General features: G+C 36.0%; 2 protein-coding genes across 2 annotated transcripts; both read left to right on the top strand.

Moving 5' to 3' along the window:
* Window positions 1-816: 816 nt before the first annotated feature.
* Window positions 817-3414, top strand: LOC116108582 (monocopper oxidase-like protein SKU5). The gene is made up of 8 exons (XM_031394826.1): window positions 817-998; window positions 1080-1189; window positions 1301-1571; window positions 1668-1797; window positions 1878-2244; window positions 2337-2705; window positions 2819-3075; window positions 3186-3414. Exons 1-8 carry the CDS (start codon window positions 852-854, stop codon window positions 3248-3250), a joined length of 1716 nt encoding a protein of 571 aa, XP_031250686.1. The 5' UTR covers window positions 817-851; the 3' UTR covers window positions 3251-3414.
* Window positions 3415-4958: 1544 nt separating this feature from the next.
* Window positions 4959-14160, top strand: LOC116108489 (monocopper oxidase-like protein SKS1). Its single transcript, XM_031394734.1, has 12 exons — window positions 4959-5111; window positions 5223-5332; window positions 6530-6800; window positions 6900-7029; window positions 7096-7456; window positions 7533-7901; window positions 7981-8059; window positions 8136-8313; window positions 8427-8526; window positions 8630-8683; window positions 12977-13115; window positions 13774-14160. Exons 1-12 carry the CDS (start codon window positions 4959-4961, stop codon window positions 14158-14160), a joined length of 2331 nt encoding a protein of 776 aa, XP_031250594.1.
* Window positions 14161-14715: the final 555 nt, after the last annotated feature.

The following is a 14715-nucleotide window of genomic DNA, read 5'->3' as shown; positions in this document are numbered from 1 at the left end:
TGCTCAAAATACTAGGTTCCGGCGCATGAATGGTGACATCCTCTGCATCGCTTAACAAATAAACTTGAAATTCAAGGCTTAGGCACATGAATTGTGACATCGTTTAACAAATAAACTTGAAATTTAGTTTATAAGGTTTGAGTAGAGCCGTTTTAGGTCAAATATGTTTGTTTGAAGCTTAAAAACAAATCCTTGCAGACTTGACCTAAATTGTTCAATTTCTACCAAGTTAGAACCGAGATTTGACAATTAGTATCATACTGGTACTCTTTGACCTAGGCCCGCATGAATATATTTTTGGGTTTCACGCAAACGTCCTCCAGGCTTTGTGCAATTTAACATAAATGGTCAGAATTACCTTGTTCCCCGGAAGCAATTTATACCATAAAGCAACAAAGGCATATGGTTTCTCATTTATATATTAATAGAATATTCTAGCTGCCCAATGAGGTGATCCAGACCATGGCATTTGTCGAAAGTGAAGACAGTGACCAAAATATATATGACTTGGCCAGGTTCAAAATGTGCCAAAAGGGTGGAACAAAACAAGGCCTTAGCAAATTCCACTTTAATGTAAATCTTCTAGAGAAATCAGCCGGCTTGGATAAGCGAAAAACCAATTTTGCTAGGCTGTTTATTCGGAGCTGTACAGCAGTTTTCTGTTGATCCTTTTTGTAGATTGTTTCTTTTCACTCACTTTCTTGGAAAACTCCATCCTTTTTAACTTTCTCACAAGAACAGGTCCACCCTTTACAGTATGCATATGTGTATATTAGCTAATTGGTTTTCACATTCCATTGAGACAAAGAGGCCAAAGGAAAGTGCAACTTCTCATTGTACTTACTCCTTCAATGGCCTCTTCTAGCAAGCAAAAATGGCTATTTGCGTGTGTAACATTGCTCACAATCTTTATCACAGGCGCTCGTGGCATCGACATCTTTCTACAATGGAATGTAGCCATTGACAGCACTATCAAACCTGTGTCTGTAGATCAACCTGTATGCAACCAGTCACATATTGTTTGTTTCCATTTTCTTACAGTGCTGAAGAAATAATGGATTTCTTTTTTTGGTTTTCAGGTGATAACCATCAATGGAATGTTCCCTGGACCCCTTATAAATTCCACAACAAATGATTTCGTCCATGTGAATGTTTTTAACAATTTGGATGAGCCTCTACTCTTCACATGGTATGTACATCAGGAGATTATAACAATTTCCATGATCTCATTTTTCTGGATTCAGATGATTTATTGTTTTAAAAAGCCCTTAATAAAGAAGTGGGAATCCTGATGGTGCAGGAATGGCATTCAACAAAGGCTAAACTCATGGCAGGATGGAGTTTCTGGCACTAACTGCCCAATTTTACCTGGTACAAACTGGACTTATGTATTTCAAGTCAAGGATCAGATTGGCAGTTATTCCTACTTCCCCTCCATTAACTTCCAGAAAGCTGGTGGAGGATTTGGGCCTATTCGAGTCAATAATCGCATTGTTATCGCTGTGCCCTTCCCCAAACCAGAAGCTGAATTTGATCTTCTCATAGGTGATTGGTTTTCCAATGACTACAAGGTGACCAATTCGAAAAATTCATTCATGAATAATATTATTTTGCTAAACTTAATTCAATGCTAACAAATATTCCCTTTTTGGTGCGAACTGTAACAGGAAACCAGAATAATGATGGACACTTCACTTACAGCCGATAATGCTGTCCCTGATGTTATGCTGATGAATGGAAAAGGCCCTTATGGACACCAAATGTCAAAAACCTATGAGTCCTTCACAGTCACAAAAGGTACAGAAAAATTCTACTGTACAAACTTGACTCTGCGCTATATATAGTTATGCACTGAATTCTACTTGTATTTTATGCAGGAAAGACTTACAGGTTCAGGATATCAAATGTGGGGAGTGTGTTTAGTTTCAACTTTAGGATTCAGAATCACAAAATGGTGTTGGTTGAAACAGAAGGGTCTTACACCAATCAGATCACATTGGATTCGCTTGATGTGCACGTTGGCCAGTCGTATTCAGTTCTTGTCACGGCCGATCAGGATGATGCCGATTATTACATGGTGGCAAGTCCTAAATGGTTCAACACATCTGATTCTAGCAGTCTTGTAGGTGTAGGAGTTCTGCACTATTCCAATTCCAATTCCAATTCTCAAGTTAGTGGCCCTCTCCCGAGTGGTCCTGATCCATTCGATGTCGAATTTTCTATGAATCAAGCCAAATCTGTAAGGTGAATGAGATTTTATTCTACTTCAGGAAACTTATACGTCAATAAATGAATATCCATTTCATAACTTTCATTAACATTTTCTTGTTGATTAGATGGAACTTGACAACAGGAGCAGCTAGACCTAATCCACAAGGAACCTTCAATGTAACAAATGTGACATTGTCACAAAACTTCCTTCTACAAGGCTCAAAGGGAGAGATAAATGGCCAACGGCGCTATGTTGTGAACAATGTTTCATATTTAACCGTAGATACCCCATTGAAACTTGCAGATCAATTTGTCAACGGGTCAGGCGTTTACCAACTTGATTGGTTTCCCACCAACTCTGTCAATACTGAAGCTGAATATGGAGTTTCTGTTTCCACTGGTATTCACAAAGGATGGATTGAACTTGTGTTCATTAACAAATTGGATGTCATTGACTGCTGGCATTTGGATGGCTTTGGGTTCCATGTTGTTGGGTAAGTTGCACTCTCAGGATATTTTTGCTGGTTTCTGATAACACAAACTCATTGCATATTATTCTGTTCATCATACCTACTCGATTATTAACTACATCCTGAACTAATTCCAGGTTTGGCAACGGAGATTGGACGCCTGAATCTCGAACAACTTACAATCTGTTTGATCCGGTAGTTCGTTCAACCGTGCAAGTGTACCCTGGAGGCTGGACAGCAGTTTATGCATTCCTGGACAACCCTGGAATGTGGAATTTAAGATCACAAAGCCTGAAAAATTGGTACTTGGGTCAAGAACTCTATATCAGAGTCCACAATGATGATCCTAATCCTGCCAAGGAACGCCCGCCTCCTGGAAACCTTTTACTATGTGGTCAGTAAAATTATTTTCTCCAGTTCTTTCTTAATTTTGACTACTCATTAATAGGGGCTAAACTTTGAAATCCTCTTTACTGAAATGAACCTTTTGTTGTTTATGTACAGGAATTTTTGGTGATTCTGATGCTCCAGGTAGTGAACCAGCACCTGCTCCCTGGACAGGATTGTGATTTGGAAGACTTGACTGAGAGATAATTCATGTTAACACGTATTCATGAATGATCATTGCCATTTACAAGCAATGTTTAATTTAATTTGTGTAATCAATTGCTTCATACCATAACAGGAGAGATTAATTTCCTCTCCCTTCAAAGTTTTTCGATCACGATGTAGATGTTCAAATAATTTGTATTTATTAAACATATAATAAGATTAAAAAAAAATTAATAATATTGAGCAAACTTGCCGGTACGGTATTTGATAATTGTTTGTGAATTGAGATCGTTAAGACAGATTTTCATATTAAGAAAAACTGTACTGCCTTCATCATATTATGTAAGTTCATTTAAAGGATATTTTCCTCATTTATGATCTGATTCAAAAAATTGAAGTAAAAAGGGTATCTGTCTGAGAATTCTTAATTTTATGGTAAAAGCAATTCCATTCTAATATAAACTCGTGCCCAGTAGTAGAAGTAGTCAGGTGAAATTCTACTAGTATAAAAAGAGAAAAAACTTAACCATTTTTTTTTTTTCGTTAAAATCTGTCTTTCGTTCACACAATAATAAAGAAATACTGTTGTTTCTTGGGCTAATTTTTGACGGTGATAATGGCTTATATTGTAGGGCTTCATATTGGTAAGATATTTATCAACCTGCAGGCTAAGTTTTCTTTTGTATGTTCTTTCTCCATTCATATTTATTTTCATACATGCTTTGTGATTTAATTTCTTGTTCTTTATGATAAACTGTAGAAATCCGTACTTTTTAATCGAAAAATAGTTTCTTCGGTATTTGTTTACGCATAATGGGAAGCTATTTATTTATATTCAAGAAAATATAAACATTCATGAACTTAGCAGCCTCGGTTATTACTGTCCACGGCTGTTCTTTTTTTTTTTTTTTTTTTGACCTTGAAAAATTTGTTTACACTCCCTTTGTTTTTTAATAAATGACGTTTTAAAGGTTTAAATTTTTTTCAAATTAAGTGTCATTGTCTTGTCTATGACATCTCCTCTCCTCTCTCTCTCTTTCAAACGTCATTTAACACAACTTTTTCATCATTGTTTTTTCTTCATTACATTTTTTACGCATTTTCAAGAAAGGAGCGAATAAGAGATGGAGTAGGAGAGAGAAAAAAAATTTACATTAAAAAATTAGTTTATTAAAAAGTGTACAATTACTTAAAATGACTTTTATTTCGAAACAAAAAGAGTATAATTTAAGGGTCCGTTCTAAAAGGATGGCGTTCCCATTATTGCACGGTATTTATAACTAGATATAATTAAAAATGTAAAGCAAGCATATATTATATTATTTGAAAATGAAATCAAACAATTCAGTAATACATTGTTACGATCATAAACAAGGCAAAATTAAGGAAGCTTTGATGTCTTAATTGGAACATAATTAGTCATTAGGCTGAGAAACCGAAGCTTAATTAACAAGCAAAGCACATTTCAATGATTATTCAGAATTATTTATTCTAAATGCTCTTAGTTGCCTCAAATTTCTAAGTTTTTTTGTCTTCATCTTTATCCACCTGGCTCTTCCTGCTCATTTTGAAGTTCCCTGTATAAAAAATTATTGTCTTTTTTGTCTTCAAGTACTTGACCATTATAGAGACTTAACAGCTATAAATAACAATGTTTCTCAACATTAATTTCTTGTTTTCCTAGCATGAGACAGTGCTAAAAACCACCACAAAAACTCCATGCAAATGGCAGTTTTCGGCAGCAACCGTCCTTGGCTAATTATCTTTGCCTTTGTCATCGGTCTAGTGCTGGTGACAATTGCAAATGGCGAGAACATTTTCCTGGAGTGGCACGTCGCAATCGACTCGAGTATCCGGCCAGCTTTTGCAGACCAGCCAGTGAGTTTGATAATCCGAAAATGTTATTTCAATGCTTTTTAATGTTGGGATTGAAAATTTTGTAGTTCTGATTTTCGGAATGAATGAATGTTTGTATTGTTTTGTTGACAGGTTATTACCATCAATGGGATGTTTCCAGGGCCTCTTATCAATGCCACAACCAACGATCTTGTTCAGGTCAATGTGTTTAACGACATGGATGAACCTCTACTTTTTACTTGGTATGTCTCTCTCTAGCTCTAGTTGTAATCATACAGAAGTGTTGATGAAGCAAAGCTGAAGAACTTTCTTATTGCTAATCAAACTATTGCTTACATCTCAAGCCTATCTTAGGATATTTAGGCCAAGCTTTCCTTTCAATTGAATGAAATCATAAATTAAGATGTGAATGTCGGGATCAGCAACGCCTGATCCTGACAAGTGGTATGTCACGGTTTGAATCCCTTAAAGAGCATGTCCTTGCGGGCAGGTGCTGAGGGGGAATTGTTGGTTAGATGGACCAACATCCCGCTATGGGGGATACCAAGAGGCCGAGTCACCTCGAACCGTGGGTATGGGGCTAATGGTTTGGATGCGCCTGTTAACAGTTATTACTTTTGGCCTGATTCTAATAATGTAGTTTACTAGTGTGTTCAGATTCTGGGCTGCTTTATGTTCTTATTAGGGGTGTTCAAAAGAATCGGTTGGAACTGGAACCGATGGATACCCTGGGTTTGGTTCTGGTTCTGATTTCTACCCAAAATCAATTGTCAATGAGTAGGTTCCGGTTTCAAATTTTTGGAACCGTTACTGTACGGTAGTATAGGAATCGGAACCGGAACTAGGAACCAGGAACCAAGACTAATATAAAATAAAATTAAATATTTGGGGGGTTAATAAAAACTTTTGTAAAAAAAGTAATGTGAATACATTTATATTTATATTTCATAATATTTAAAGTAAGTTGGTTTGACTTTTGAGAATCTACCTTTATAAAGTAATGGTGTTTGTAATTTTGAATTTTGAATTTATAATTTGTAATTTTATTTTTGTTAACAAGTGCCATGTTGGGGGGTATTTGTAAGTGTTTAAGGGTTTTTTTTGCCATTTTAAAAACTTTTGGGGGGTCATTGTAATTTTATAGGGTACCCAGAACCGGAACCGGAACCGTTGTTACAGGTTCTGGTTTTGGGTACCTAGGAACCGGAACCGTCGGTTCCGGTTCTGGTTCCAAATTGCAAGGAACCATCGGTTTCGATTCCTTCAAAAAGTGCAGGGTACCCGGAACTGAATAACCCTAGTTCTTATGGAACTTTAAGGAAAGTTTTTGATAAATTCAGAATGAGCTATGTTAAACTCACCCCCATTTAAAGTTTCAGGAAAGTATCAAAACTCTCTGAATGAATATTTGCCTGATTATTCAGGGGTGAATGTTACAGGAATGGCATACAACAGAGACTAAACTCATGGCAAGATGGAGTTTCAGGAACAAATTGTGCAATTCAACCTGGAACAAATTGGACTTATGTGTTTCAAACGAAGGATCAAATTGGGAGCTTCTTTTACTTCCCCTCTCTCAATTTCCAAAAAGCTGGAGGAGGGTATGGCCCATTTCGGGTTAACAATCGCATTGTCATCCCTGTACCTTTCCCTAAACCTGAGGCCGAATTTGATCTTCTCATTGGTGATTGGTACAACAAAAGTTACAAGGTAAATGAAGAAACATAAATTGATTATATGAATAGTTAAATATTAATACAGAAGAGTTTTAAGATCCTGAAAGCTTTATTTGGTTTTTAACTGTTACAGGAAATTAAGTCTATGATGAACAATGAGCTTTGGGCTTACCAAAACCTACCAAATGTGATGCTAATGAATGGAAAAGGCTCTTATTTGGATCCGAACGCGACACAGCACGAGTCTTTCACCGTCACAAATGGTATAATCAGAAGAGATTCCATATAGTTAAAATTGGAGAACAGATTATTAATCATATGTTATGCAGGAAAAACTTATCGATTCAGGATATTGAACGTGGGGACAGCGTGGAGTTTCAATTTCCAGATTCAAAATCATCGAATGGTTTTGGTTGAAACAGAAGGATCATACACTGAAAAAATTACCTTGGATTCTCTCGACGTGCACGTTGGCCAGTCTTACTCTGTTCTTGTTACAGCAGATCAAGATCCGGCTGATTATTACATCGTGGCTAGTCCGAAAATGTCCAATGCCACTGGAAATAACAGTCTTATTGGTGTAGCAGTTCTTCATTATGATACTTCCACCACTCCTGCAACTGGCCTTCTCCCAGGAAAGCCTGATCCGTTTGATATAAATTTCTCACGGGATCAAGCTAAGTCCATCAGGTAAATTCAATCGTACAGGAATTTGCTTAACATTTAAAACAAGTCATAAAATTTAATTACATTTTTACGAAATCAGGTGGAACCTGACCACAGGAGCTGCAAGGCCAAATCCCCAGGGAACCTTCAATGTATCAAATGTGACACTATCTCAGAGTTTTCTTCTCCGGGGCTCTAGCTCTTTTATTGATGGTGCGCCTTTCTACACCGTCAACAATGTCTCCTATCTTACACCAGACACTCCATTAAAACTAGCTGATCAATTTGCCAATGGCTCTGGAGTTTATGAACTCGACAAATTCCCCGTTAACTCCTCCATTCTCGATCCTGTTCGTGGGGTTTTTGTCGCCTCCGGAATCCACAAAGGGTGGATAGAAATTGTGTTCCAGAATAAATTACAAGTGATTGATTCCTGGCACTTGGATGGTTTTGGATTTTATGTGGTCGGGTAAGTATATTATTACATTCGTCAGGATTCTCTCTTGATATGATTTTTTAACTCATCAAATTTAACGTTTGAGTTTTAGCTTTGGGGATGGAGAATGGAGACCTGAATTTCGTTCTAGTTACAATACTTATAATCCTGTGGTTCGATCCACCGCTCAGGTGATTTTCTGATATGTCAATCTTAGATAACATTTTTATACATATGCTAAAACTATTGAGGATGTTACATTTTCAGGTTTATCCTGGAGGATGGACTGCCGTTTATGCGTTTCTCGACAATCCTGGAATGTGGAACTTGAGATCACAACTCCTGAAAAATTGGTATCTGGGTCAAGAACTCTACTTGAGAGTTTATGATCCTGATCCTAACCCAGCCAAAGAACGGCTTCCTCCAGAAAATCTCATTTACTGTGGTTTGTGTTATATTTCTTTACTCTTTCCTCCAATGAATTTACGAAATTTCAGTTTCCAGGGAAGGTCCCTGGAAATTTTAACGGATTCTCAGACTTTTTATTTTAATTTTCAGGAAAATTTCAACCTCCAGCCGGACCACCTGGACCATCTGCAGGTCCTCCACCCAAAGCTTCACCTCCTGGAAATAGTGCACCACCTCAACAAAAATTATGGTAATCACAAAATTGAGTTGATGGTTATTCTTTATGCCGTAAGAGTTGCTATAATTTTTCAGGAATTTAGTTTATTCTGAGTTAATTTTTTACTTGTTTGTAGGTTTCTTCATATATTGGCCGTCTACATTGTTACAGTTCTGCTCATTGGTTGGCGGTAAACGTGTTTCCGATTTTTTATTTGATTCGTTTACAAAGGGAAATTATTAAACAAATTTGGGAACTTGTACAATTAATTTCTCAGTAATGGAATCATGATCTTATGACCATTGTATTAATGGTAAAGAAGATCCATGCATAATACCCAGATGAAATTGAAATTGCGATTTCCCAAAAACTATAAGTATGACTATTTATTGTCTTCTTTGAATGCCTCATGTTCAATCTAATTTACCTAAATCAGATACAATCTAAAAATTGAAATATTATAATTAACAGACTTAAATTTAAATTAGTTGAATCCATAATTAACCATTTAAAATTATACTATTTACAAAATGGGTGTATCGGTAAATATAATTAACTTGTTTAAAAATTAAGCAAAAAAAATAATTTACTCATTGCTATATAGGGATAGGCGTTTCCCCTAACCCGACCCAAATGGGACGGATAATCCTCGAAAAGGCAAAGTTGGGGCCAGGGATGGTCCATTGAAATTTGAAAACTCCCCAACCCCAAGGATTGTGCAATCCCCGCCCTGCCGCGTCTTACCAATTGAGGTTGGGCTAGGTATGGGGGTGGGAATTGAGATCAGGGAATGGGATCCTAGGCCCGCCCCCATCCCAATAGTTCTATGTATTTATTCCCTATTTTAATCGTTTCTTGCGCTTGGAAAGAATAATTGATGAAAATCAGTTGAAGCATGAAAAGTTTGATTGATTTGTATTTTGTATATCTTAAATAACGAGTGAATGTATCTAAATAAATAAATAAAAATCATAATTGATCGATTTAGAAAGAGCAATGGAAGTTAAAATTGGGCCAATAGTTAAAGATAGTAACCACAATAATACTGGGCTGTTTAGAGTAGAGTTAAGTCATGGGCCTGGCTTGGATTTGAAATCTGAAATATATTTAGAATCGACAGTGTAATAGAGGACTATTTAATTAAGTTTTAAAAGATGTGACTGTATACATTTTGACATTTTTTTTTTTTTTTTTTTGTATTTTAAACATTTAACAATGGTTTAAGGTAATTAAATCATAAAAAATTAATAATTAGTATTAAAAACGACTACCTATGATTTCCCTTTTTAAAATAATTAGATTATAATGAATCACTAGTGTTAATTTATATCAATAATTTAAATCAAATCACCATAATAAATAAATAATTATTAATTCAAATATTTGCCTCATTGTATACATATATGTATATATGTTCCATGAAGCATTAAATTCACATATCTAATTTTTGGTATTTATATTTTATGATTCAACAAGTACCTTTGCATTTTCAATATATATATATATATATATATTTTGCTATTTAATTTTTCTATAATTAACAAAAATCCTTAATTGAATTATGCGATAAAATGATATGGGAACATATTTTCTCTAACTATAATATAGTCGGGGAAAAAAATGTGAATTTTAACATGTCTATCTAGGAGGAGAACAATTTTTTTTTTTTTTTTTTAATCTACTATTAAACTTATTCCGAGCTACATATGATCCTCACATATTTGGTAATTTACCTAAGTCAACTTTATACTCATGGAATGATCTTACTATGAAAAAAAAAAAAAAAAAAAATTAGGGGTTTATTGTTTGTTTTAAAATTTAAAATATTTAATTTTTATAAATGAATTTATTTCATGTACCATATATAGTCAGTTAATTTATACCCCCCCCCAAAAAAATAAAAATAAAAAATTGTTCTTGTCTTTAACACCTTTATTTTGACAACTCAAACAAAGGAGAGAAAAAAAAAAAAATTAAAATAAAATCAACCTCCAACGATGGAAGAAAATCCTAGAAGACTCAATCTCTAACATATTGGGAAAAAGATCCTCATGCTCTTGAGTTCGAGTCCCACCATTGCTAATAGGGATGACCACTTAAGAATTATTCGGTCGAACTTTCAGAGTCTCGAAATATTAGTTGAGGTACACGCAAGCTGGCCCGAACACTCCTAGTGATAAAAAAAAAAAATATATATTGGGAAAAACCATATAGGGATAAAAATCAAGAAATTTGAAAAGAAACCAAGTAAAACTAGATAATTTCATATTTCAAAATCTTACTGTTAATATGTGAAGCCGTTAAAACTGTGTTGTATTGGGCTTTATTGATACGCTGCCGTTTCAGCTAACTTGTCTTGCATTTCTGGCCTTTGATCTCCAAGCAATCCAATGGCTGAAGACTCACATGCTGGTCAACCATATAAAAGCTAAAGCTTTCCAAATTGTACAGTCCCTTTCAAACGAATATCTCAATCTGTAAACTCTCTGTTGTGGTTCCTTGTAGAACAATTTACTCTTGTGTAAATCAGTCGCATATCCACCCCAAAAGTTGTGTTTCTTTGTGGGTAGAGAATCAGGATTAGAATTCTCTTTACGATTATAGATTTACGTGTATAGGAGTGGTGCTATCGCGATTCTTGTAAGTGAGGGTTTGAAGGGAAGATTGAGTGTGTGATCTGTAATCTTTGGTGACAGTAATAATAGTGCAGCGAGCCTCCATATTTTGGAGCTCAATGTGGACGTAGCTTGTTCAATCCTGAACAAGTGAACCACGGTAAAAGATCGTGTGTTGTTCTTTCCTGTTTTTGATCTTTGTTTGGTTGGTTAGAATCTTGATTTTGGTTAGGTAGACTCGGTTTTATAACAATGGTATCAAAGCTGAGTTTAGGGTTCCTCAAATTTTACATTCTAGGGTTTTCTTGATTTGGGAAATTTTCTAGGGTTTGAAAAAAAATTGGGGCTTTTTCAATTAAGTAGTTCCTAGAGTCTTAGGGTTGCAAACACAACAAGAATTTGCAAAATCTCAGTGAGTCGAGTCCATCATCAAAATCTTGATTCTTTAGGGTTTGCTTCTGAACCCAAACCATGAGCATCACGCGCCTGGAAATCTCCCAATATGATGGGAATATTGATTTTAACACCTGGAAAAATAAGATAAAGGCTTCTTATCACACAATAAGGTGGGAATTGCTCTGGAAAAGGACACCACCAAATGGCCTGAAGAAAAGCTGAAGAAGAAGGTAGAAGTAGATGAAGAAGCGTATAATTCGATTATCATGAACCTGTCTAACACCGTGCTGCAGAATGTGGATGGCTTGGAATCTCCAATCACTCTCTAAGGTAAACTCGAATCTTTATATGCTCTTCAGTCAGCACCTAATTTAGCTTTCTTAAAAGGTGCATTGTTCTCATATAAAATGGACATAGCTAAATGTTTAGATGAAAACTTGGATGAATTTCTAAAGATGAGCCTAACTCTAAAAGGTACTGACCAAGAACTAGGAGACTCTGGTCTTGCCATGATTCTGTTAAACTCCCAGCCAGAAGAGTATCTAGTTGTAAAGAATGCCTTATAATATAGTGGCACAGTCCCTAGTGTGGATTGGATAGTTTTCGGCTTAAAATCGAGGGAACTAGAACTAAAAATTCAGAAAAGAAATGGTAGTAATCTGTTTGGTAAAGGTAGGTGTGATATTGGGCAGTATAATAAAGAAGCTAAAAAGAATTCTCAAAGTAACTTAGGCACTAAAACCAGAAAGAAAGGTAAGGGGAATGAGAAACCTAAGGGAGAATCTAGAAAGTTCTTCTTTTGTAATAAACCAGGACATCTTAAGAAAAACTGTTATGAATGGATTAAAAAGCACAAACAAACCAGTACTGAGAGCAACCTAGCTAGCACAAGCAGTAACATTGAAATCTCTAAAGCACTTACTATTTCAAATACTGCTAGGGTTAATGAGTAGGCGTTAGATTTTGGTTGTACTTTCCATATGAGTCCAAACAGAAATTGGTTTCAAAGACTTAAAATCGGTGAACAAGAAACAGTGTTCATGGGAAACAACCATTCCTATGAGGTCCAAGGTATGGGTGATATAGCCATTAAACTAAACAATGGTAAGGTAATATTACTAACTAGGGTTAGATATATACCCGAGCTTAAGCAAAATTTGATTTCACTAGGAACATTAGATGAATCTGGCTGTTCTTATAAAGCCCAACCTAGAAGTGTACAAGAATGGTAATGTTTTGCTTAAGGGTGTTAAAAAGAATGGTCTGTATATCTTATGTGGACACTATTATCCTGATGTTTTCAATACTGCTTTACTGTCTACTAACATGTCTGCTACAGAGAAATGACATTTGAGACTGGGCCACATAGGCCAAAATGGCACGAATGCACTTAAACAACAGGGCTATTTTGGTAATGATTTTGTTTCTGATTTAAATTTTTGTGAGACATGTGTTCTTGGTAAATAGCACAGGATGAGTTTCCAAAAAGGAACTCATCTTGTTGTAAATTGTTTAGACTATGTGCATGCAGACCTTTGGGGTCCAGAAAGTGTCAAGTCACATGGAGGGAACACATATTTCCTCTCTATTGTAGACGATTATAGCAGGAAGGTATAGGTATACCTTCTCAAGACTAAGGATGAAGCCTTGACTAAGTTCAAAGGCTGGAAAATCTTGGTAGAAAACCAAATAGGCAGAGGCTTTTAAGACAGATAATGGGTTGGAGTTCTGCAACCTAAAGTTCACTTACTGTAGCAATCAGGGAGTATTAAGGCATAGGATAGTTAAGGGAACCCCACAACAAAATGGGGTTGCAGAGAGAATGAATAGAACACTTCTAGAAAGGGTTAGATGTCTCTTATTCACTACTGGTTTGCCCAAAACCTTCTAGGGTGAAGCCTTAACCACTGCAGCTTATCTAATCAATAGGAGTCCTTGAAGTGCAATATAGTTTAAGTGCCCTAAAGAGATATGGTCAGGGAGGAGGCCAAATCTGAGCCATTTAAAGGTGTTTGGGTGTGCTGCTTATGCACACACCCGAGATGGGAAGTTAGAGCCTAGGTCCCTAAAATGTGTATTCTTAGGATATCAAGAAGGGACCAAAGGTTATAGGTTATAGGAAAGGGATGCTCCAGGGGTCAAGATAATAATCAGTCGTGATGTAGTCTTTAATGAGATCATGTTTGCTTACAAGCTTTCTAATAACAATGCAGGTAAGTCAATGAGTGATTCTGAGAGGTCTGATTAAGCTGAGAAATCTCAATTTGAGGTGGAGCCAGCAAGCTTGGTTGAGCACCTTGAACAACCAGAAGCTGCTAAACTAGAAAATTACCCACTGCCTAACAATGAGGACCAAGATGAAGAAGGGGAATTGTCTGAAAACATTGAAGAAGCCCAAAATGACAACTTGGCAGAATATCAGATAGCAAGAGATAGAGTTAGGAGGGAGATAAGGCCCCCTACCAGGTTCAGCTATGCTGACCTAATCTACACAGCCTTGGTTGTTAGTGCAGAGATCCAAAACGTTGAGCCTGAAACCTATGAAGAAGCCATGAGTTCTAGAGACAGAGATAAATGGCTTTCAGCCATCAAGGAAGAAATGAAGTCTTTGAAGCTGAATAAGACATGGTCCTTGGTCCCAAAACAAACTGACTAGAAACTGGTAGAGTGCAAATGGCTTTACAAGTTAAAGGAAAGCATAACAAGCTCAGACCCGCCAAGATACAAAGCCAGACTTATGGCTAAGGGCTTCACACAGAGGGCAAGTATTGACTTTACTGAAATCTTTTCACCTGTAGTTAAGTTTAAAACTATTAGGCTAATGCTATCAATTGTGACTTATTATGATTTAGAATTGAAACAATTGGATGTTAAGACAACATTTTTGCATGGTGAATTGGAAGAAAATATATTTATGAGTCAACCTATTGGGTTTAGGGATAGGAACCTGCCTGAACATGTTTTCCTATTGCATGAGTCTCTTTATGGCCTTAAAAAATCCCCTAGGCAGTGGTATAAGAGATTTGACTTGTTCATAATAGGAGTTGGGTTTACTAGAAGTGAATATGATAATTGTTTCTATTTTGCTTGCATAAACAACATGCCTATATACCTGCTGTTGTACGTAGATGATATGTTATTAATATACAAATCTAAGTCACACATAGATGAACTAAAAGCAAAACTAAGTGCTGATTTAACATGAAAGATT

Source organism: Pistacia vera, unplaced genomic scaffold, assembly GCF_008641045.1.
Source record: "Pistacia vera cultivar Batoury unplaced genomic scaffold, PisVer_v2 Contig566, whole genome shotgun sequence".
Taxonomy (NCBI): Eukaryota; Viridiplantae; Streptophyta; class Magnoliopsida; order Sapindales; family Anacardiaceae; genus Pistacia; species Pistacia vera.
Note: the sequence above shows the minus strand (reverse complement) of the source record. Positions and strands in the feature narration are given on the sequence as shown.